This window comes from Marmota marmota, unplaced genomic scaffold, assembly GCF_001458135.2.
Source record: "Marmota marmota marmota unplaced genomic scaffold, marMar, whole genome shotgun sequence".
In the NCBI taxonomy this organism is placed as follows: domain Eukaryota; kingdom Metazoa; phylum Chordata; class Mammalia; order Rodentia; family Sciuridae; genus Marmota; species Marmota marmota.
Genome location: NW_026000026.1, coordinates 21,218,730 through 21,242,739, shown reverse-complemented (window position 1 = coordinate 21,242,739; position 24,010 = coordinate 21,218,730). Strand labels below are relative to the sequence as shown.

At 39.0% G+C, this 24,010-nt stretch overlaps 1 protein-coding gene across 1 annotated transcript in view; it reads right to left on the bottom strand.

Moving 5' to 3' along the window:
* Positions 1-699: 699 nt before the first annotated feature.
* Mroh8 (maestro heat like repeat family member 8) overlaps positions 700-24,010 on the bottom strand; it is a 63,639-nt gene continuing 40,328 nt past the window's right edge. Inside the window, exons 14-24 of the mRNA XM_048810967.1 lie at positions 17,337-17,527; positions 15,799-15,936; positions 15,404-15,518; positions 14,975-15,115; positions 13,759-13,923; positions 12,905-13,060; positions 10,601-10,723; positions 9,087-9,186; positions 8,775-8,840; positions 4,039-4,195; positions 700-1,660 (exon numbers count right to left, since the gene is read on the bottom strand). Of these exons, the coding sequence (XP_048666924.1) occupies positions 4,047-4,195; positions 8,775-8,840; positions 9,087-9,186; positions 10,601-10,723; positions 12,905-13,060; positions 13,759-13,923; positions 14,975-15,115; positions 15,404-15,518; positions 15,799-15,936; positions 17,337-17,527 (1,344 nt within the window). The 3' untranslated portion in view covers positions 700-1,660; positions 4,039-4,046. The remainder of the gene's footprint in view (positions 1,661-4,038; positions 4,196-8,774; positions 8,841-9,086; positions 9,187-10,600; positions 10,724-12,904; positions 13,061-13,758; positions 13,924-14,974; positions 15,116-15,403; positions 15,519-15,798; positions 15,937-17,336; positions 17,528-24,010) is intronic.

Below are 24,010 nucleotides of genomic sequence, written 5' to 3'. Positions count from 1 at the left end.
CCAGGGATGACAGAAAGTTTCCATTCCAATCCCTCTTGTCTCAGACCCTACTTCTCTGTTCTGCTCAGTAATACTTTAAATTTTTTAAAAATATTTATTTTTTAGCTGTAGTTGGACACAATACCTTTATTTTATTTATTTATATGTGGTGCTGAGGATCGAACCCAGGGCCTCACATGTGCTCTACGGCTGAGCCACAACTCCAGCCCATACTTTAAATTTTGAGTAGAGCTTCAAGCCTTCGATTCTACCTGTTTAAAAGCAAAAATCTCTAGAAGTGTGACTTCATTAGGCTGTGATTATTAATCATTTACACATAACCAGTTTTTTACATCTTTTCCTGAGAGGGAGGGACAGGAAAAGGAGCATGGAAGCAAGAATTTGGGAAAAGGAAGGCAGGGAAGCTGGAAGGGGCAAAGATTCAACTATTTTACAATTTTATCTAGTGTGGTTTTACTTGCTATCTCTGGTGCCTGAATTGCTCCTTCTCCAACCCCATCTTTTATTTACATGATAGTTTAAACCTACAATAAGAGGGAAAAATAATTTTTTTATAAAATAGATATTTAAGTATAAGGGAAAGAAGCAAAACAACATAAAAAAGTGAGAATCTAAAAATAATAGACAGATGTCAGTAATAGATAATGAACAATAAAATAGTGTGTCATAAAGATTAAACCAAAATGACATTTGTATTATATTGAACTTTTATTTCAACATAGCAAAATAAAATGTCCAGAAATTTTTGTTTTGTATATTTTTAAAAATTCATAGAAACATAAACCTGTTTTTGAGGAGAGCCTTATATAAAAATATTAGAGCTCTTTGGATTAAATAGCATTGATAATTACTATTAGGTACTTCTCAGGCCTTCCCAATTGCTGAGGTAGTTCAGTAAAGAGCAGTCCTCTGTGATGCTTCTCTCTGTGAATTTTAACATAATAAAGCATAAATAAAGTAGAATAAGCCTTATTGTGCTTCCTACTCCCTGTTGGTGGTATTACTCAGAAAATAAAAAGGGACTCGGGCATAAATACGAGCAAAGAGAAAGGATTTGTTATTCAGTCTCTCACATCACTAGAGTCAACTGCATCTTAAACCCAGACTCTGAAAGCATACACCCCTTTTGTTTTGGATTTGATAAATGAAATTCTTCCTTTGTTTTTCAGTAAAAAAATCAAAAGACAATATGCTCCTTTCACAAGAGGTCTGTCTCTACTGTGAGACTGGAATAGTTCAAAAAACCAAAGATTCAGAAAATGTTAAAAAATAATCACCACTTTTGCTCTAACTCCACTTTTTTTTTTTTTTTTTTACAGAGTAGGATGTATTTCTATCCAATTAAAAAATAAAGTATACTAGCTTTTAGGTAAAAAGTGTTCAACCTTTGCATTTGATGAATTTGATACTACTACTTTACAATATTTGTTTGATTACATGAGTTCGTTTACACCATGAGCTCAGCAATATATTAGTTCTAGAGCAGATCTGCATTTCTTCCTGTTCAAGGGAAAGGACAGATAGAAGAAAAGTAGAGGAGACCAGTCAAGGAAGGGAGCTTTGGAGCCAGACTACTTGGCTTTGGATCCTGGCTTTGCCATTTATTAGTTGTGTAACCTTGGCCAAGTCACTTTCATGTTTGGTTCCACAGCTTCTCCATCTGCAAAATGGAGATAATAATAGATGAAGAGATTACAAGGACTAAAAGAGCTAATCATATAAAGTACTTAGAGTTAGGCTCATTATAAGCACTCAATAAAATGTTATTCATTTTTATTGGATAATACAGAAAATGGACTAGTTCAAAAGTGAAGAATTGGTTACATGTAATGAGACCAAGGAGATTATGGCAAGGGGCTTATGCACTGAAATGTGCTCTCTGCTTTGACGTTTATCATCTAGTGGCCATTCTCAAGGTGTACTTCTGGTTCTGCTTGAGGATCAAGATTTAATCCATCAAAAGCAACTAGGGTTAAGGCGGAGATTGTGGCTCAGTGGCAAAGCACTTGCCTAGCATGTGTGAGGCACTTGGTTTGTTCCTCAGCACTACATGTAAATAAATAAAAAATAAAAGTACATCAACAACTAAAAATAATTTTTTTTAAAAAAAGCAACTAAGGTTTTCATTTTAGTTCAAAGCACCTGCTGGCCCCACATTCGAAGACCTTTTGGGCAGTGATCCCCTTGAAGCCACACTTGGTACACTGTCACATCCCTCAAAACTTATCTCAGTATGAATCATGGAAAAATTTGTTCCTCAAGATGCCCTGGCAGAGGGATGGGGTGGAAGGTGGTGGACAGATGAATAAGGATCCATGCTTCCCACTGTACAACAAAAGCAATGCAGTTCACTATTTTGGTGCCTCTTCTTCATCTGCCAGTCATTCCATTTCCTTTCTCTTTTCCACTCCACATCCAAGAGGCCTTTCCTTTGCCCTAGACAGGTCAGCTCTGGCTCTTTGTTATGTTCCTAAACCAAACAAGAGCCTGGGAATTAGAGCAACTTTCTAATTAGTCTAGCATGCCCCTTAGGGATTTTCTACCCTTCCACATGCAGCTTATCAAGGTATTCACCCAACACAAACTAATTATTTTCTTAGAAAATTTTTGTTTACAAATGTTATTCATTTTTTTTTTTTTGCTTACAAGAAAAATTTCTTCTATGCTTTTCAGAAGGCAGTGGGTACTCAACAAGTTTCTATCCGAGAGTTATTTGAGGATCTGACAGTAGTTGTAGGAGAGAAAATAAGGAAAATGGGAAAGAGAGGGAAGAAAAGTGGAATTGGCATAGGTTTAGCATTATAGCTTTCAAAAAGTTTTTATTGCTTTAAGTTTTTGTTTTGAAATTATTTATTTTTTTGGTACCAGGGATTAAACCCAGGGGCACTTAAATCACTAAGCCACATCCCCAGCTCTGTTTTGTTCTATTTTAAAGGGCCATTTGGGGGTTTGAACTCAACAGTACTCTACCACAGAGATACATTCCCAGCCCTTTTTAAATTTTTCGGAGATAGGGTCTTTCTATATTGCCCAGGCTAGCCTTAAACTTGTGATACCCCTGCTTTAGTCTTTTGAGTAGCTGGAATTATAGGTGTTCACCACAACACCTGGCTTGCTTGAAGAATTTAAAGAGAAATAGAAAGGAAGGAGAAAAGGGGACTTTATAAAAGGAACTTTATAAAAGTCCATAGGGACTTTATAAAAATACATTATTAAATAGGAAACTACAAAAGTGGACTGGTATTAAGATTGTTGACAATTAAGTAGCCTTGACAAAAGAGCCAACAATACTAACATTGCAACATTGAATTTTTTTTGTATTGGGGATTGACTTGAGGACCTCCCACATACTCATATATACACTCTTCCACTGGCTATACCCCAAGCCCTGGGATTTCTATTTTTTATTTTTTTAGTACTGGGGATTGAACCCAGGGATGCTTAACCACTGAGTCACATCCCCAGATCTTTTTTTGTATTTTATTTAGAGACAAGGCCTCCCTGAGTCACTTAGGGCCTCACTAAATTGCTGAGGCTGGCTTTAAACTTGCCATCCTCCTGCCTCAGCCTCCCAAGTTGCTGGGATTAGAGGTGTGCACCACTGTGCCCAGCTAGAATCTCTTGAAATGTTTCTAGACCCATTTATTAAGACTGGAACTTTATGAATGTTCTGACATGCCTTAAAAACTTACTATGTTTTTCACTGTATCTGAAAATTTAAATCAAGAACTGCATAATTGAAATTAGGACTGCAGGGGCTGGGATTGTGGCTCAGTGAGCACTTGCCTCGTACATGTGAGACCCTGGGTTCAATCTTCAGCAACTCATAAAAATAAAATGAAAATTAAAAAATTAAAAAAAAAAAGAAATTAGGAATGCATATTCTCTAATTACTTAAAGGTTTTGACAGAAAAAAAAAAACATGCCAGAGGTAATTAAATGGGTGGAGGTAGCTTCATGTTCAAGTCTGGAAAAATGGTGTGGGGGGGCGGGTGTGTGTTAGTTGCTGGAATGGCTTCTGAAAGGATTGGCTTTTACCTGCATTTCTAGGTAGGGAGACAGCCCATGAGCTTCCTCAACCAGCAAACTGATGGCTCGGGTTCTGGTTCAGCCATTGCCTTCTGGACTCGGAACAGAGCCTGGGAGACGATGATGCGCAGAGAAGGCTCAGGGTCATGTAACATCTCTCTCAGATCTAAATGGCAAGAGAATCAAGGGTGGACCTGAAAGTCCTTTGAGGTTTCTGGAAAGGAGCTGGGCTCTAAATATAGAACAGCCTCTGTGTCCAGAGGCCAACTTTCTCTAAGACACTGAACGTTTTTAGGTTGGTGGATGGATTCTGATTTAGAATCAGACCTACAAAACCTACTAGTTCTGAGTTGCTGCATAGTTTACTCCTCTGAAATAATCACATTCTAAGTAGTACACCTAAAGTCAATTCATCTGGACCTTCCAAACCATGTCTAATGTGAACCTCTAAGTTGCTGTGTCCTAAATGTAACTTATACCATTATTCCCTTCTCTCTTCTCTGTCTGTCTCTCTCTCCCTCGTGGTGCCAGGGATCAAACCCAGAGCCTGGTGTCCTTTTTAAATATTTTCTTAAATTTTTATTTTTATACTTTCTTATTGCAAAAGAAATATAAGTTCATTGTGTAGAAAATATATGTGACAATACATGTAAGCACTAGAAGAAAATAAAAGTTACCCATAATCCTGCCACCTAGAGCTAACCACTATTACTTCAGTATTTATCTTTCTGGTCTTTTTTCTAGGCATTTATTTATATATGTATGTTTTTATTTTTTGTTCAAATGAAACCATATAACCCTGTAATTGATTCTTTTTTTAATATTTTTTTTTAGTTGTAGATGGACACAATACCTTTATTTTATTTGTTTATTTTATGTGGTGCCAGGATTGAACCCAGTACTTCACGCATGCTAGGCAAGCACTCTACCACTGAGCCACAACCCTGGCTCCTGTAATTGATTCTTATTTAAAAATATCTCATCATAATTTATCTGAGTCATTTAAAAATTCTTGTGTAATGTTTTTCTTAGCTATATATGATTCTACAATGTGGGCATGCTATGAATTCACTTATTCCCAATCTTTTCCAGTCTAAAATGTTTCCTATTTATTATTCTAAATAACACTGAAATGGACATTCCTGTAATTATTATTTTTAAAATTTTTTTTAGTTATAGTGGGAAACAATATCTTTATTTACTTATTTTTATGTGGTTCTGAAGATCGAACCAAGTGCTCTACCACTGAGCTATAACCTCAGCCCTAATTATTTATTTTCATAAGTCCTAGAAGTAGGATTGATAAATCAAAGTATATGCTTATTTTAAAAGATTTTCATATGTACTGCCAAAATTCATTTTAAAAAGTTGAACAATTTATGTTCATACAAGCATAGTGTATAATAAATATCAGTGTCCTTTAATACATCAATTTTGAGTATTACTGACAGAAAAGCATATATGGACACCTCATTTTATTTACAAACTTCTGATTACTAGTATTAGCAAATATTTTTTATGTATTGGGCATTTGTGATTCCTCTATGAACTGCTTGTTCATTTTGTTTGTTACTTTTGTGAAGGTACAGATTTGTTTCTTTATCATAAGTATTTATCTTTATATTGTTATTTGCCTTTCAGTTTTGTCTGTTTCTTTTTTTTTTAAAGTTACTTTTAAAATTCTTTATGTAGCCAGATGCAGTGGTGCATACCTGTACTCCCAGAGTCTTGGGAGGCTAAGGCAGGGGGATCAAGTTCAAGGCCAGCCCCTGCAACTTAGGGAAACTCTTGTCTCAAGATAAATAGAAAGGGCTGGGGCTGCAGCTCAGTGGTAGTGAGCGCTTAGGTTCAATCCCCAGTATTACAAACAAACTAGCAAAAAATATGTGGACAAATATAATCTTCTATTTTGTGGATCAGTCTATTTTTTAATATTTGTTTTTTAGTTGTAGGTAGACACCATTACCTTTATTTTATTATTATGTGGTGCCAAGGATCATGCCTCATGTATGCTAGGTGAGAGCTCTATCACTGAGCCATAACCCCAGCCCCTTGATCTTTTATATCTACTTAAAAATAAAAAAGAGAGAGAGTGAGAGGTTTTCTTACAGTACTAGGGACTGAACCCAAGGGTGATTTACCACTGAGATACCTCCCCAGCCCATTTAATTTTTATTTTGAAATTTCCCAGGCAGTCTTGAATTTGAGATCCTCCTGCTCAGCCTTCCAAGTCACTGGAATACATGTGTACCACTGTGGGTGTATCCCACTGTGCCCACAGTATCCTTATTAATATCTAATTCTCTATGCAAATGCAAAGTCCTAGCAGGGTGCTGTGGTGCATGCCTGTAATCCCAGCAACTTGGGAGGCTGGGGCAGAGGATAGTAGGTTTGAGGCCAGTCTCAGCAACTTATTGAAACTCTAGGCAACCTAGTAAGACTCTGTCTCAAAATAAAAAACAAAAAGGATTAGGCATGTGGCTCAGTTAAGTGCCCTTGGGTTCAATCCCTGGTACTAAAAAGTAAAAAATATAAAAATAAATAAAAATCTACATCCTCTTTATGGTTTGGAGTTTTTATGTCTTAAGTAGAATTTTAGCCTTTAAATTTGTCATGTTTATGGGCTGGAGATGTGGCTCAAGCGGTAGCGTGCTTGCCTGGCATGCATGTGGCCTGGGTTTGATCCTCAGCACCACATAAAAAAATAAATAAAGATGTTGTGTCCGCCGAAAACTAAAAAATAAATAATAAAATTCTCTCTCTCTCTCTCTCTTTAAAAAAATAAATAATTAAATAAATAAATTTGTCATGTTTATTTCCAAAATGGAAGATTTCACTTTTTTTTTTTTTTTTTAAGTTTCTTAAAGAGTTTGCACTTAGGGCTAGGGTTATAACTCAGTGGTAGAATACTTGCGTAGCATGTGAGAGGCACTGGGTTCGATCCTTAGCACCACATAAAAATAAATAATAATAAAATAAATAATAATAAAAAGTATACATACAATATTTTGCACTTAGATTTGTGTCTACATGTTCAAAAGAATACATAAAGAGCAGACATCAATTTAAATTTTTTTTTTTAAATTCAGACATCAACTTTTGAACTAAATAATTGAAACTTAATTTGTCATAAATCAGTTTAAATTGATATTTAAATTGTTGTTGCCTTTTTTCTGTTTAAATTTAGCTTTAAAATTACCAATGGTAAATAACATAAGTTTATTTTTAAAAGACTATTATGGGAGGGTGCTGGGGTTGTGGCTCAGTGGTAGAGTGCTCGCCTAGCATATGTGAGGCACTGGGTTCGATCCTCAGCATAAAAAGTAAAATAAAGGTATTATGTTCACCTACAATTAAAAATATATATTAAAACAAGCCCTGGGTTCAATCCTAAGCAACACACACACACACACACACACACACACACGACTATCAGAATACCGCATTTTTTCCTTTAATTTGTTTTGTTGAGATTGGGGTCTTGCTATGTTACAGGCTCCAGGGCATCTCTTGTCTCAGCCTCCTGAATAGTTAGGATGACAGCTGCAAGCCACCATGTCCTGTCAAATAGCCTATTTGGCAGAGAAGCCACTACAAGGGAAGGAGGAATGTGTGAGGTTGTTTCATTAGGGTAAGTCACATGAGATTGCTGATATGAGACTCTTTTTTGACCTACAATTTGACAATTTCATATGATTTATCCTATTATATATGCACATAACTTTATATACATACTCTAAATCTTCTATATAACTAACTTTTGAATGGAAAGGGAACTTTGGTTCCCCAACGTTAGATTAAAAATAATTTTCTTTTAAACAGATAGAATTAGCCATGTAGAATCCTATCCCATAGAATAATCTGCATGGTTCTTTTCTTCCTTCTTTCTGATATCTATGAAGAAATAGGAAATCTTAGAGTGGCATGATTTTCTTAAATAGACTTTAGTCTCGAGCAGTTTTAAAATATAAATACACACACACACACACATATATATATATACACATTATGAGATCCCTCTTAAGTTGCTGAGGGTCTTACTAAATTGCTGAGGTTGGCCTCAAACTTGTGATCTTTCTGCCTCAACTTTCCAAGTTGCTAGCATCACAGGTGTGTCACCACATTTAGCTACTTATATGTTTTTATTTTAAAAGTAGTGAAATGTTCAGGATTTTAATTTGGTTTTCAAGAAGATAATTTTGGATTGTGAGACAGCATTTCCTGGCATTTTCTAATTATAGAACTACTTCTTAAGTGGCAATAAATAATTCTTAGAGTACTAAATCTGCAGATCAGTACAATTACAGAAAATTTTCACTCATTGAAAATTCCAAAAGCATTTGCAGACAGTTGCCTTATATGACTATAAAACATCTCTACTGCCAAGTCCCACACCTTTCAGGACAACTGCTTATAGATAATAGTGCTGAAATCATCTCTAGTATTTGTGAGGTATCATAAGATTTACTAAGATTGTATTTCTAGGTAATGTTTTAGTTCCTGGCAGAAAAATTTAGGAACTGACCCCAAGATGTTAATTAAAGCTGGTTTCCAGACAAATAGGGTCATGTCTTTCCCTAAAAGGGGAATTGGACTAGGATGAGACTGTCATTCAGCTGAGGTCACCAATGGCTTTGTCAGGATCCTTGGATGCCACAGTCTCAGCTTTGCCTGCCCACAGTCATGGCCTCAGATACCTTCCAAAATATGGGTGCATCCCAAATCCAAGGAGTGTTATCACTTACCATTCTGTATCCAGTCAGTGCCCTTTATACTGAGCTCATTTTGATCCATGTATTTTGACAAAAGCCCTAAACAAAGGATAGAGTCAGTGAGTTATTATCATTAAAACATCCGGGCAGCTGGCAGAATTGGCCTTTTGATAATTAAATAAATTCTAAAAACCGGACTTCCAAGTGTATGATATTTATATATACGTAACATAGCTCCTTTCTCCTAGAAATATTTTCAAGGCCATCTTAAAAAATGGGGATGCACAACAACACAATTTAGCAAAATACAGGATGACTATAGAAATGAAAGAATTTTCTTTGTACCTACAAACAAGACTGCTGCTCTTCTGATGGGAAGTTTTGTATTCTTGGAGTACATCAGAGTTTGGGCTAAGATGTTAATTTTCCCCCTGCATTTTATTCCCTAAGTTAGGGGGAAAAATAAGAGTACAAAGCAGTGAAGTAGCAGCACTATTTTGATCAGTATCACCAGAGTTTGCAGGGTAAGGGACTATATCAGATACAGAGGCAGAGTACAAGAGTGCTTGATATAACTAGTGAACACTATCAGTGATTACGAAGGTATGCCACAGTAACAAGCCCCTATACAAAGCTAAATCCTCTGAAAATCTCTTGCCCATCCCAACTCATGCTGTGTATCATGCTGTGATGCCTTTAAAGCCATCCTAGCTTCCCTGGATTCTGTTTTCTAAGCTTCTCCTTCACCTTTTCCCTGACCGCTTACCTGCCTGACCTTATGCTGCTCTGAGCATTTTGCAGATGCTCCTTTCTTGGCACAAGTCATTTTCCACTTTGAGTTTCTATTAATTTCTGCAGGTTTCATCTCCCTTACTAGCTTGCAGACTCCCATCTGGGTTTTAAACCTTGGCTTTTCCATGGCTTGTTGCACACTGGATGTGTTTTGAATGGATGTACCTTTCAGTGGATCTCTGACAAGGACAGGCACCTGAGAGACAGGCTGAGGACAGGAATTTGTTCTCATAGAGCTTATGATTTAACATGAACAATTTGTAGTCAAATACTATCATTAGTGCATCAAGCTATAGGTTTGACTGCAGGTCAGAGAGAATCTCCAGTGGAAAGCCTGCACAAGGGTTCTTGGGGGTTCCTACCCTGCCGGCCTGAGCAGAGGAGACCACTCCTGGTCCTAAACAGGTTAGACCTATGGAAGATTTCTAGGAATAGTCAGTCCCAGGGACTTTGTAGTAGAATCCAGGTAGTTTATAATCAGTTTCTAGAAAACCAAGAATGGGCCTCCAGAACTTTGCTGGTTCTAGCCTGCTCCTGTGATGAACTCTGTTGAATCTGTGAGGGAGAAGGTGCCATCTGGGCCCAGTGCCATAGCCAATGGCATTCTGCCATCATGCCCACAGCTACACTGCATGGCAACCGTTGGTTGGGGGGGGTCCCCTAAACATGCTTTCATGGGGAATAAGATGACCTACCATATCCAGGGAAGGGTGAGAGACAGCTGTAAGGGGAATATATAACTCCACTTCAATTCAGCCCATGTGGAGTTTTCTGAACAAAACTATCAGCCTGACCTTATAACCCCAGACCCAGGTTAGTGGGCTTCTAAGAGTTCACCAGTCTAATTTGTGAAGAAGGTTGGTAAGAGGAAGTGAATTTGACTCAGTTGGGAGAAAACTATAGAAAAATAGATCTACAGTTTAAAACATTTCAGAGATTCATGTGGTGGCATGAAAAGTGGTGAGCCATGTTTCCTGAATGCCACATTCTACCATTAAAAACCATGTCAAGAAAACTAGGTATGTTGACATGTTGAAGAGGTGACAAAGCCATTATTTCTCACATACGAAGAATCTGCAGATTTTTCCGGCTTCAGTAGGTCTGATGTACAAGGGGTCTCTGCAGTACACTTCCTGGGGCAACTTCCACTTCAGGAAATGAGCACAGATGGTTAAGACTCGCTGGCTCTCCTGTGAAAAAGATGATCATAGATCAGAATTTCCAAACTTTTTTTTTTAAGCTGAGGTAATCTTTCTTTGATAAAACAGACACCAAAGTTCAATGAGAAAAGCTGATAAACTCAGGATTTCCCTGTGTGGAGTGAGAGGAGGGGTGCCAAGGAACCAAAATGCTGTTCTCCTCCTCCAACTTCCCCAGAGTCCCTGAGAGGATCCATAAAACCTCAGAGTTGAGGGGAAGATGCAGAAATCACTGGTTTCGGGCATGCTACCCAGACTTGAAATTCCACAGGGATTCTCAATTACCATGCTCTATAGAGACAGAAACCCCAACCCTACTGACTACACCTAAGTCATTTTTCTGTTACTCTACATGGGGAAGTGTAACTCTTGACTTTGTGCCAGCTTGGGGCATCTCTGATTTGGAAGAAACTAAAGTACTGATTTAGCAAGTGGGCCTCTTCGCTAGTTCATTGCTCTCCAAATGCTGCCCAGGGACCATACAACATCTCTGATGAGTCTCCAAGCAAGTATTTTATCCCAGGCCCACTAGATATTTGGGCATAAAAATTCCTATGGGGAGAGATGGGAATAAAAAATTAGTTCAGTGGACCCAGATGGCACCTTTTTATCTTCACAAATGCAACAGAGCTCATCTTAATAGTTCAAGGTAGTTTAGCTGCTTTGTTTAGTGCTTTGTAAAAATCTAGTAAACCAAAGATATCCAGATACCCTCCTCTAGGTTATGCCTTTAAGAAATTCTCACACATGTGTATAAGGAAAGATATTCAAGAATGCTCATTGTGGTGCTGTAATAATGAAAATCTGAAAAATTTCATGTCTAAATGGCATGGAATAGAAGAAGGGGATAAGTTGTAGGTTACTCATCTGATGGAAATTCATACAGCTGTGAAAATAAATTATCTAGAGTTTTACAACATGGGTAAATCTCATAAATACAATGTTAAACAAAATGCTGAAAGATATAGAGAATGATACAACATATACAGTTTTAAAACATGAACAATATTAACACAGGAATGATAACAAATTTAAGATCACACTTTTGAGGGAATTCAGTTAGGGAAAGATATATAATTTATTCCTGTTTTATTTTTAGCATGGAGGTTGCTGTATGGGTGCTTATTATGATCTCTGTGCCAGTGACTCATAACCTGATTTATGTTAGACATCTTCCCCTCTGCTTAGACTGAGGAGCTTTGGAGAATGGCTAGAAGTTATCCAATGTCTGAAGGGAAATAAGCCCACTAAACCTAACTGCCAAGGGCTGGCAGGGCAGGGTGTGGTATTGATAAGAGCTGTAAACTTCCCAGGCCATACTCCGTGTCACCTGGTTGGCAAGTTCTGCTTCACTGCTTTTTGGGGTTTGAAGCGTTTCATATTTTGATTATACAACTGTAAACCTTTCCCCATACCAAGGTGCTAGGGCCCACAATCTCACATCTGTTTTTGAACCTGCAACCTTGACTTCCATTTCTGTAAAGGGGAGCCTACAGAGGAGACAGCCCCAGGATTCTTCCAGAATACTTGTGGTCTAGATACAACTCCCTGGGATGCTGCAACTGGTGGTCATAGTTAGCACCATAGACTGGACAGGCTTCTGATGTTGTGACAGAACTAAAGAGAATAACATTTCAACTTCCCACCCACCACCCAATTAAGAGGATGGCTTACATGGAAAACCACAATTTTTATGGCAAATACTCTCAGGAGATTTAGGGGAAATATTGGCTTCTCCAGATTGGCAAGGCTACTCTCACTGACCTAACCCCAACCAAGTTATTTGTCTTAATAATGAAGCAGTTCTTGAAGTGAAAAAAAGAAAGATGACAGAATATTATCATTGTCATTAAAAAAAAAAGAGTCTATTGATTTGGGCATTATGTTTAGGGCTTGTTGCTAGGCTGAAAACTGGTGTGAGGCTACAGTGAGGGCTAACATATCATTCTTACCCACAGAGGGCCACAATTTACTAAATAAAAAAATAGGAGTAAAAGTTTCACACAATTCACTTAGGCAAAATAATTGAATGTAGCACTGTATCAGAGAAAATGGAGAACAAAGATGCTACTGCAAAGTCCCTGGCTCTCAAAAGACATGAATCCTTTTTTGCAGAGTTGGCTGTGAATTTAGAGTTCCTTGGGACTCAAGGAAGTTGACAGCAGGTATTACCTCAGCTATTGCATCATTTTCATCCTGAGAATACAGAAGAAGTGGGACCAAGCTGTCCAGGACCTGGTTCTCCACACCCTTCTTATCTGTGTGCTTTACAGACTTTATGGCGGCTCCGAAGAGGGTCATGGAGAAACAATGAACATCAGGTCTCACCTATGAAGGAAACAGCCAGAAGGATGCAACTCGATGAACATGTTGATGCTCAGCTTATAAAAACTGCAGGTGGGTTGAAATGCCAGTCTTAACAGGGGCTGTTTAGCCGCAGTGCAGCTGGAGGCAATACATATGGAGCAAGCCAGAACTGCTGTTTGCAGTCTGTCTTGTCCTCTCACTCCACAAGTGGGAAGGAGGCACAGTCCTACCTGCTTTTGTCAAAGCTTATGTCTGATACTGGTATTAACCATTCACACAAGCTATTTTACTTATATTCAAAATCCCAGCCTTGGCATATTTTACTGTCCCAATGATGCTGGTCAATGTGCTCCATATATTTCATTTTGGAAAATTGTTGGCATTTGAGACAAGGACACGACTACAGTCCATCATCTTGACTAAGTCCTGTTATTCCTTGAAAGCAAAGACAATGTTAAACTCTTTCTCCATCCCACAAAGCAAGATAATACCTTGGCAAGCTTTTATGTCTCAATTTTTTTTAATCTGAAAAATTAACATTAACACCACCCTACCACATCATGGGTTACCTGGAAGGGTCTTGAAAGATTTGAAAAGTGCTCTGAAAGTAAAAAGTTCTATATAAAATAGAACATACTTATTACTATCCCAATTTCTACTCTCTGTTATGGCAATTACCCTCCCGCCTAGGGAAAGTCCCTCCTCTCTTATTATCTTACATCACCAAATAAGGAAAACAGTGTCCTCATCATGGCAGCCAGCGTAGTAAAATCCATTGTCCTGACGAGCTTCAGGAGAATCTGAATGGCTAACAAAACAATCTTTTCATCGGTTTCATATAAGCTGTCTAAAATGCATGGCAACAGGCTCTTGATGTCTTCCCTCTGTGTGTCCAAAGGGAGAACATCACCACCTCTCCTGGTGGCATGCCATCTGGTACCAAAGGGAGAGGGCTCTCAACTTCACTCAGTATTCATGTAAAGGGAGCATGATGGCACATCTCAGTACTAGCAGGCCTGAGATGCATAAGAGGTGGTGGAGCGGTAGTGAGCTGCCTCACAGGACAGAAGTAGGACTAGGTGAGGGAGGTCCAGAGTCATGGCCCTGGCCTGTTGAGAGCTCTCCCAACACTGAGAGAAAGTGGAATGTTAGCTCAGGGCACGGTGCAGAAGGTCTCCAAACAGTCTGAAAGATTCCTTGGCAGGAATTCAGCAGAATTTATTGAGGATCTTCCCATTCTTAATTGAGAGTCTACTTTTTTGAAATTCTTAAAAGGAAGCAGTCTCAATTTTAAAACATATATATTTAAAAAATAAGTAGAATAAAACAATAAATACTAATGCATCTAATCAACCAAAATAAGCATTATTAACCACTGACATTTTTGCTTTAGATATATACATATGCTTTTAAATAAAAGAATAGAACTCGAGAGACAAAATTAAAGCCTCCTGAGTTAGTCAACTCTTCCGAGCGAGGCCTAGTTTTCTAGTGAGGCCTATGGAAAATGAGATCTCTTCCAACAGGAATGTCAGTGATCTGTCTTAGATGACAAGCATCTTGGCAGTAGATCAAAGGCCTATCCCAAGTTATTTCACTGCGCAACATGGTACAAGGCATAAGGGCCATGTGAATATTGTCTATGGTGTGATAATAATGAGTATAACTCCACACAAACTGCAGGTTTCACATATTATCAATATATGTGACTTGGCCTTTAAGATATTTAGCTGCTTTTCTAATAGTAAGTACTAGACTATTTCCTAGGTATAAAATTCAAATGTAAAAAAGGTTGTGCTAGGGGAAGGATCTTCTCCACCTGCTCCTGTACCAAGGCTTCCCAAGTTTCTTCTTAAGTTGTTTTCAGTTCTTTGGGTATCTCTTTGGGGGTATTCTATTTATGACTTAATAATCAGCGATCTGGGGTCTTCCTACCATCTCCTGGTGTCTGATGAGATTGCACAGTCCCCTCAAGGCAAGAATTCTAAAGGCCTCATTTTCATGATTCAGCCAGTCCTTCAAGCGGGCTGTAGAATATTTACTAGGCAGTCTCCTGGCCACAGGACTCTGGAGAAGCTGAAAGAACCCCAAAATCAGCCAAATAAATGACCTTGAAGCCTTTTTTATAAAATAAGCTACCTTCCCACCAACTCCAAAATATATGTTTTACTTTGAAATCTCTACGATACAGCACACACACTATAGGGTGATGCTTATGTTGCAGATATATAAGGTTTACCCAATAATTAAAGTGCAGGGACCCATTTCAATAGGCTTGAATCTGAAAAATTTGGGTGTAGCCTAGGAAGGCAGGCATTGCTGCTTTATAGCTTCCTGAACTCAGCACCAGGGAATGAGACTTACCTCCACAAAAAAGCCTGCAGATGTGAGTTTATGCTTATCATTCCCTCGGTTTAGAAAAGGCACTAACAGGTACATGACTTTATGTGCGAGGAGTTGGTTTCTTTCCAGCAATGCACTGAAAAACACAACACCAACAGGATGACCCTCCGACATGCTCCCACACCAAGGGCATTTTCTCAGAGCGGGGCCCCCTGGACTTGTTGCCCAGCTAAGGTATACAGGAGGCTATGGCAGGACCAGGATCTCTGAAAAACATGCCTGACAGTCTAGACATTGCCTAGACTTATGAGCAGGTTGTCCAGCCTTAGTTACTGTGGAAACTAAAGGGAATACAACAACTAAAGCAATGCTGACTTAGAGCAGAAGGGTGTGTGCACACCCCAAGGGAGCCGTACTTGGCAAGGAGTGATATTCCCTGAAGATGGCGATCTTTTTCTTCCAGAAGAGTCCATCCTTTATTCTTTTCCATGATGTGGAATTCCTGCCAGCACAATGTTCTGAGGAGGAGAGACTTTGTAGCCCGAATGGCAAAGCTAAGTCAAACAAAAACAGTGACTAGAACAGGTCCTGCCAATCTGTAAGCACACAGTCACTCTGTTCTCACTGGGGAGGGCCATGCCTGCAGAGTTGCTGGACCCTACTTCTCCCTCTGCTAGATTGCCCAAAGACTCTCAATTCTCTAACAACTTGAAAGGGCTTCAAACAAATTCTCTGGAGTAGAGGAAGGGGCCCAGGGGAAGGGAGGATGGGAGAGAGAGGGGAGATACTAAGGAATGAAGTTGACCAAATCATGTTATCTGCATGTATAAATGTGTTATAACAAACCCCACTATTATGTATAATTATAATGTACCAATAAAAATAGAAGAAAAACAAGATAAACCAAAAGACAATTCTTGCATAAAGAAATCTAACTAGGGCTGGGGATATAGCTCAATTGGTAGAGTGCTTGCTTCACATGCACAAGGCCCTGGGTTCAATCCCTAGCACCACAAAAGAAAACGAAAAAGAAATCTAAGTAGATTTTGTTTCCCCAGGAGTTTGGAAGGAAATCTATGATAAAACAAATGATCTGGGGTGCTAAAAAAATCTTTATTGATGGGCTGGGGTTGTGGCTCAATGGTAGAGTGCTCGCCTAGCATGTGCAAGGCCCTGGATTCGATCCTCAGCACCACATAAAAATAAATAAAAATAAAGGTATTGTGTCCAACTACAAATAAAAATTAAATATTTAAAAAAATCTTTATTGAGATAAAATTTATACCCCATAACATTTATCCTCACTGCTTAAACAAAACAAAACAAAACAAAACAAAAACTATTCATTGAACTGGTATCCTGGACTGGGCATCAGAGAATCTCAAAGCTGGAAGGGTCCTCAGAGAGACCACTTTGCCCGACACCACATACAGACAAGGAAGCTGAGGCAGAGAACAGTGGAGTTGCTCTGGGTTAAATGGATGAATGAGAACAAGAACTTGGATCAACTGACTAAGTGATCTTACAGATTTCACATTATGGCACATTCTCTGAAAGAAATTCATGTCCCACAGCAACACTAGAAATCTCTACTGAGACCCTAAAGGGGAACTAAAACTATCTCTCTATGCAATAAAGCAGAAACAAGGAGTTGTTTCACTGGGTCAGTACAGGTTTGGAGGTAAGTTCAAGCTGTTTTGTTTGTCTCTGTTTCTACTCGATTTATCAGCAAAAGGCTACAATTTTTAAGGGCATGTGGACTCACATAACCAAAAGTACCCTGGTTCCAGGAAAACTAAGGACAACCAATGAACGCCCAGAACAGCTCCTGGGCACTTCATCCCTGTCTCATGATGGCTGCTGTTTGCTCCCTCACAGTTGGGACCACATCTTGGCTATCCTCATGTCCACCACAGCACCCAGTGCTTGATAATGAAATTATAATGGACTGTACCACAAAGGTGTGACCTCTGTCGACACTTCCTGTTCTGAGTACAGGCCACTTGGGATGTTGACATCAGACATGGTGAGGCCGATGCTGTGGTGGATCTGGATGAGCAGTGTCATGAGAAGCTGAGGAAAGAGTCGGAGCATAGCTGCTCGAAGCCTGTTTCCCATGAACACCTCATAAAGGGCACACGTTGCCTGTGGTAAAAAAGGCACAGAGCAGAGCTGAGCACCTGCAAGCCCCACTCCTCGTTTTTGCTTTGTTTCTGTTTGTTCAAGAGTCCCGAATTTCTGAGTTTCTAAGACCCTACGACTGTCCAATATTGAATTTTCGTGACATCCCTCTTTCTACAGAATATGGTTTCTGGACCTACCATCCTCCTGGTAGCGGTAATCAGTGTACGGACATGGCAGTGAGGAAAGGGGTCATTCAAAGTCACCAGGGAGTAAAGAGACTTGAAATCCAGAAGTATGAAGGAAACAATTCCCATACTTGATTACATACAGATAAAAAACCAGGGCAAAATTTATCATAAGGCTAGATGACAAATAGCCCAAGAAAGTATTGATTTCAATGTGTTATTAATATATAAAATGCTCTTTCCAGTAAGAAAAACTACACAGGCTTGTTACTCAATGTCCAGGCCACGGAGCATCACCTGGGAGCTGATTAGACATGGAGACTCTCAGGCCCCACCCAAGACCCTCTGTATCTATTTTTCATAAAATCCCTGGTGACTGTGGTTTGTGTCATATTAATTCTGAGAAGCACTGGTGTCTAGGACATGAACAGACAAGTCACAAATGAAGTAAAAACAGCCATTTAAAAACATACATTTAACCTGCCAAAAACAAAATTATTAAAACATGTTCCTTTCTCACCTAACAGTGAGAAAACAACGACAAGACTGGCAATGCTCAGTGTGGTGCGAGGTGAAACAGGCATCCTCATGCCACCCGGAGGAAGGACAGTGCTCGGGAGGACCAGCTAGGAATACAGGTAGCAGCTCCATGCCCACCTTTGACCTAGAATTCCCCTCTACTGGCCTTCATCTTAAGAAAATATTGAGGGCTGGGGATTTGGCTCAAGCGGTAGTGTGCTCGCCTGGCATGCCTGTGGCCCGGGTTCGAACCTCAGCACCACATACAAACAAGGATGTTGTGTCCGCTGAAAACTAAAAAATAAATATTAAAAGTTCTCTCTCTCTCTCTTAAAAAAATATTGAATATATATGACATTATTTATGTGCACACAATTAAGTTTTCTGTAGCATTGTTTTAATGGCAAAAGTGTGAAAATTATCAAAATGTTCACTAATAATTTGATAATTAAGAATGATTTTGAGCTAGGCTTGTGCCTACAGTCCCAGCACTCAAGAGGTTGGAGCAGGAAGATCAGGGCTTTCCAGGCAACATAATGAGACCACATCTCAAAAAAAAATTTTTTTTTTCACAAAAAACAACAATGAGAAGATTCTATACCTTTTAAAATCTATCTTACAAAAAGTTATTTAAAAACAAATAGCTATCCAGGAGATTCAAGATGGCGAATTAGAGGACGGCTGCATTTCCTATTGCTCCAAAGCTTGGGACACAAGCGGCAGGAGTACAGTTGCTCAGCAAGGTGGGTGAAAGAGAGATGTCACTAAAATTCAATATTGGACAGTCATAGTGTCTTAGAGACTCAGAAATTCGGGTGTCTTGAACAAAGAACCAGAAAGAGTACATTGGAGCCAAGTTGGCTGTGGCAGCAGCAGCAGTAGCAGTAGTACACTGGTTCCCCACGGAGGGGAGGGATAACAGACAGAAACACAAAGCACAGACCTGGTATGGAAAAAGAAAAGCAGCTTGAACTTAGCTGATCCAGAGGTTGCACAGTGAACTGGTGTTTGACAGGTAATCTGTATTTCTCAACTGGCGAGCAGAGAGCTGAAGCAGAAGTCATCCCGAGGAGGCCACACTTCAGCTTGCTGCTGTGGGAGCCCAGGAGATTACAGCAAGTATTGTCATACTGCCCCAGCAAGAGCATACAGTGTGGTCTAGGGTGTGTACAGCAGAACATGAGTGAAAGAGGCTCAAAGAAGACTGTACCTAGGTGGATCCAAGTCAGAAAACGAAGGGGAGTTGAACTTCTTTCCCTGTTAGTCTGGCAGCTCACATAACCAGCTGAAGAGGGTTGGGTGAACAGGTGGGTAAACACTCAGCAGCAGCAAAGCTGATAGAAGACTGGTTTCCTTGCTCCACAAGTAGAATTCTTGGGAGGTTGCCAAGATCCTGACTCCCTGCGGAGATAGGCCTCTGCCTGGCCCTAGGGGTGTATTCATCTAATCTCTCCAGAGCAGATACCACCCAACAAAGCTCTTAGGGCTTGATAAGCCCCAGTCACTAGAACTTCCCTCAAAGAACTGAGCAGCAGCCCTGCCCTGGGAGTGCATGGATCTAGTCTGTGCAGACAAAACTCCAATCAACATGCCGTCCTACCTTATCCTGGTGAGAAGGGAAGCTGAGAGCTTCAGTTTTAGGCCAATCCAACTGGCAGCTTGGTGAGCAACACAAAAAGAGGAAGAGGTTAACAACCCCCCAGCCCTTATTCTTTCTTTCTCGGCACATAGCCCAAGAAGAAACAGAGAAAGATAGTTGGGCACAGGCCGTGACCAGTCATTCTTGTTGATGGTTTTGACCACCTCAGTGGAGATGATTCTTTAATATTTCATTAAGAATCTTTTCTGGGGGCTGGGATTGTGGCTCAGTGGTAGAGCGCTTGCCTAGCATGTGTGAAGCACTGGGTTCGATTCTCAGCACCACATATCAATAAATAAAGCTCCATTGAAAACTAAAAAATATTTTTAAAAAAGAATCTTTTCTGGGTGTTCTTGCTGTGCTGAGTGTTTTATGGACATATATACATACACATATATGCTGCTTTTTTTCCTCATTTTTTTTTTACATTAGTTATCTTTCTTTGACTTGTCTTTTGAAGGCTAGGGTTTTTGGTTTATTTTTGTTTTTATCTTCTTTCTTCTCCCACTAACAGACAAATTCTCTTGTTCTCTCTTTCTCTCTCTTTTTACTTCATTTTTGTTATTTTTTTCCTCCTCCTTTATAATCATCACTTGCTGCATCTCTTCTGCATTCTCTCTCTCTTTTTTTTTTTTTTTTTGGTACTAGGGATTAAACTCAGGGGCACATGCCCAGCCCTATTTTGTGTTTCAACTCACTGAGTTGCTTAGCACCTCACTTTTGCTGAGGCTGGCTTTGAACTCGTGATCCTCCTGCCTTAGTCTCCCTAGCCGCCAAAATTATAGGCATGCGCCACCATGCCCGGCTCTCTGTTCACATTTTGAATATCCTAAACTTTCTTATACTTTCCTATCACATTTTATTTTCTCTTAAGGAACTGTATTTTTACCATCTTTTAGAACTATTTGGTTTATAGAACTCCATCTGACCATTCAGGTTGTTGCAAAACTCCATCTGACATTCAGGTTGTTGCAATTAAATACTGCCGTAAATGATATGGTTGGCACCTGCTGTTTACTTTAATGCCAGATCTAGTTCATGATTATTTATTACTTTTACTATTGGCAACTGCTGACTCCACCATTCCTGGTTTTGTAGTAATTAGTGTGGTAGATGTCAGAGAGGTACCAAGTATTTATTTTAATGCTGTATTTGTCTGCATTGGTTGTTGCTATTGTTTGTTTCCCTTTAGTCTGTGTGGTGCTGGGAAGTTACCGGGACACTACAAGTTTAAAAGATACAGACTTTGCTGCTGAACTAAACTCAGTCAAAAGACAGTGCACCTTGCTCTACACATAAATTAGCCACACTCAAACTTCAGCTATACTTTAATACAAAAAACTACTGCGCCCCAAGTAGGAATGGGCCCTCAAGTAGCACCTGGGCCCCCAAGTCCCCTAATGGACCTCTACTCCTACAGCAAAAACAGACAGAATTAAATCAAAGGTTGTGGATACCACACCTATGATGAAGGGTCCCATGCATAGATTGGAAGAGAAATCCATTCTAACAGACACATAAAACTCAACACAGGAATACAAGAAATATGAAAAAAATTAAAAAACAAGGTGACATTATATCTCCTAAAGTTCATAATTCACCAGCAACTGACCCAAAGATATTGAAGTGGATGAAATAGCAGATAAAGAATTCAAAAGAATGATTATAAAAATGATCAATGAATTACAAGAGGACACAGGAAAACAACTGAATGAATTAAGGAAATCAGTACAGGAAATAAATGAGAAATTAAATAAAGAGCTAGAAATATTGAAGAGGAGCCAAACAAATTTTGGAAATGAAAGACACAATAAACAGAATGTTCAGTTGAAAGTCTCTCTAATAGAGTAGACCATACTGAGAAGAGAATCTCGGAGCTTGAAGACAAAGTGGCTGGCCTTGAACATTCAGAGAATAGAAAATATGTAATCATGATCAGAATATGCAAGAACTCTGGGACATTAAGAAACCAAAGTTAAGAATCGTTGGAGGAAAAAAAAAAAAGAATCATTGGAGGGGGGCTGGGGTTGTGGCTCAGCAGTAGAGCGCTTGCCTAGCACATGCAAGGCCCTGGGTTCGAGCCTCAGCACCACATAAAAATAAATAAATAAAATAAAGACATGTGTTCAATTACATCTAAAAATAAATATTAAGAAAAAAAAGAATCATTGGAGGGGCTGGGGTTGTGGCTCAGTGAAACAGTGCTTGTCTAGTACATGCGAGGCCCTGGGCCCGATCCTCAGTACCACATAAAAATAAACAAATAAATAAAATAAAGGTACAACTACAATTGAAAAATAAATATTTTTTTTTTTTTAAAAAGAATCATTGGAATTGAAGAGGGTCATAAGATACAGGCTAATGAAATGGATAACCTCTTCAGGTAAATAATAACAGAAAAATTTCCAACCTTGAGAATGAGATGGACATCCAGATAAAGGAAGCACTGAGGATCCAAACAGAGAAGATAAAAAAGAACCTCTCCATGACACACTATAATTAAAATGCCTAATATACAGAACAAGAATAGAATTTTAAAAGCCTCAAGAGAAAAACATCAGGTCCCATTTTTGAGGCAAGCCAATAAGAACTACTTCTAATTTCTCAGCACAAACTTTGAAAGCCAGGAGGGCTTGGAATGATATGTTCCAAGTTTGGAAAGAAAATAACTGTCAACCAAGATTGCTACATTCAGGAAAATTATCCTTCAGAATTCGAAGTGGAGGGGCTGGGGTGTGGCTCAGTAGTAGAGCGCTTGCCTAGCATGCATGAAGCACTGGGTTCAATGCTCAGTACCACATATAAATAAATAAAATAAAGGTATAAATAAAATAAAGGTATCAACAACTTAAAAAAATTTTAAAAAAATCGAAGTGGAAATAAAAACCTTCTAAGATAAGCAGAAACTAAAAGAATTCATGACTAATAAGCCAACACTACTTGAGTACTCCATGCAGAAGAAATTGAAAACATCCCAGAGTTTAAAAATTTCATTTGAAGAGTAGCTAAGCAAATGAGAAACATGACCAAATTAGATATTAGAAATAAATTAAAGTGGGCTGGGGATGTGGCTCAAGCGGTAGCGCGCTCGCCTGGCATGCGTGCTGCCCGGGTTCGATCCTCAGCACCACATACAAAGAAAGATGTTGTGTCCGCCGAAAACTAAAAAATAAATATTAAAATTTCTCTCTCTCTCTCTCTCTCTCTCTCTCTCTCTAAAAAAAAAGAAAAGAAAAGAAATAAATTAAAGTGACAGGAATTAGTAAACCTCTCTCTATAATAATAATGAATATACACGGTCTCAATTCTCCAATTAAAAGACATAGGGCTGGGGCTGGGGATGTGGCTCAAGCGGTAGCGCTCTCGCCTGGCATGCGTGCGGCCCGGGTTCGATCCTCAGCACCACATACAAACAAAGATGTTGTGTCCGCCGATAACTAAAAAATAAAATATTAAAAAAAAAAAGACATAGGGCTGGTAGAATGGATTGAAAAACAAGACCCAACTATATGCTGTTTGCAAGAGACTCACTTTACAAGCAAAGGCAGTCACACAAGTTGAAAGTAAAAGGATGGAAATTTATATACCATGCAATAATGAGGCCAGAAAACATGCAGGAGTAGCTACTCCCATATCAAACAAAGCAGACTTCCAAACAAAAATAATCAGAGAGACAAAGGTCATTTCATACTGATAAAGAGAACAATCCAACAAGAAGATAAAATGATAGTAAATATTGATGCCCCAAACATTGGTGCACCTAATTACATAAATTAAAACTCAGATAAATCCCATTACAATAATACTGAATCATTTCAACACACATCTCTCACCAATATATAGGTTATTCAAACATAAACTCAGGAAAGACTCTTTGGACCTGAAAGATATTAGAAATCAAATGGACTTAGCAGACATTTATCTATTCATCCATAAAGAAAAATAAAAATATGACATTTGCAGGAAAACGGATGGAACTAGAGACCATCGTGTTAAGTGAAATAAACCATACTCAAAAGGTCAAGGGTCATACATTTTCTAGTGGAAGCTAGAGAAGAAAAAGGAAAAGAAAGGTGGAAGGAAGGGGGTCTCATGAAAGTTAATCTATAGAGTAGAGGATGGGAACCAGGGGAAGGGAGAAAGGGAAGGAAAGGGGAAACA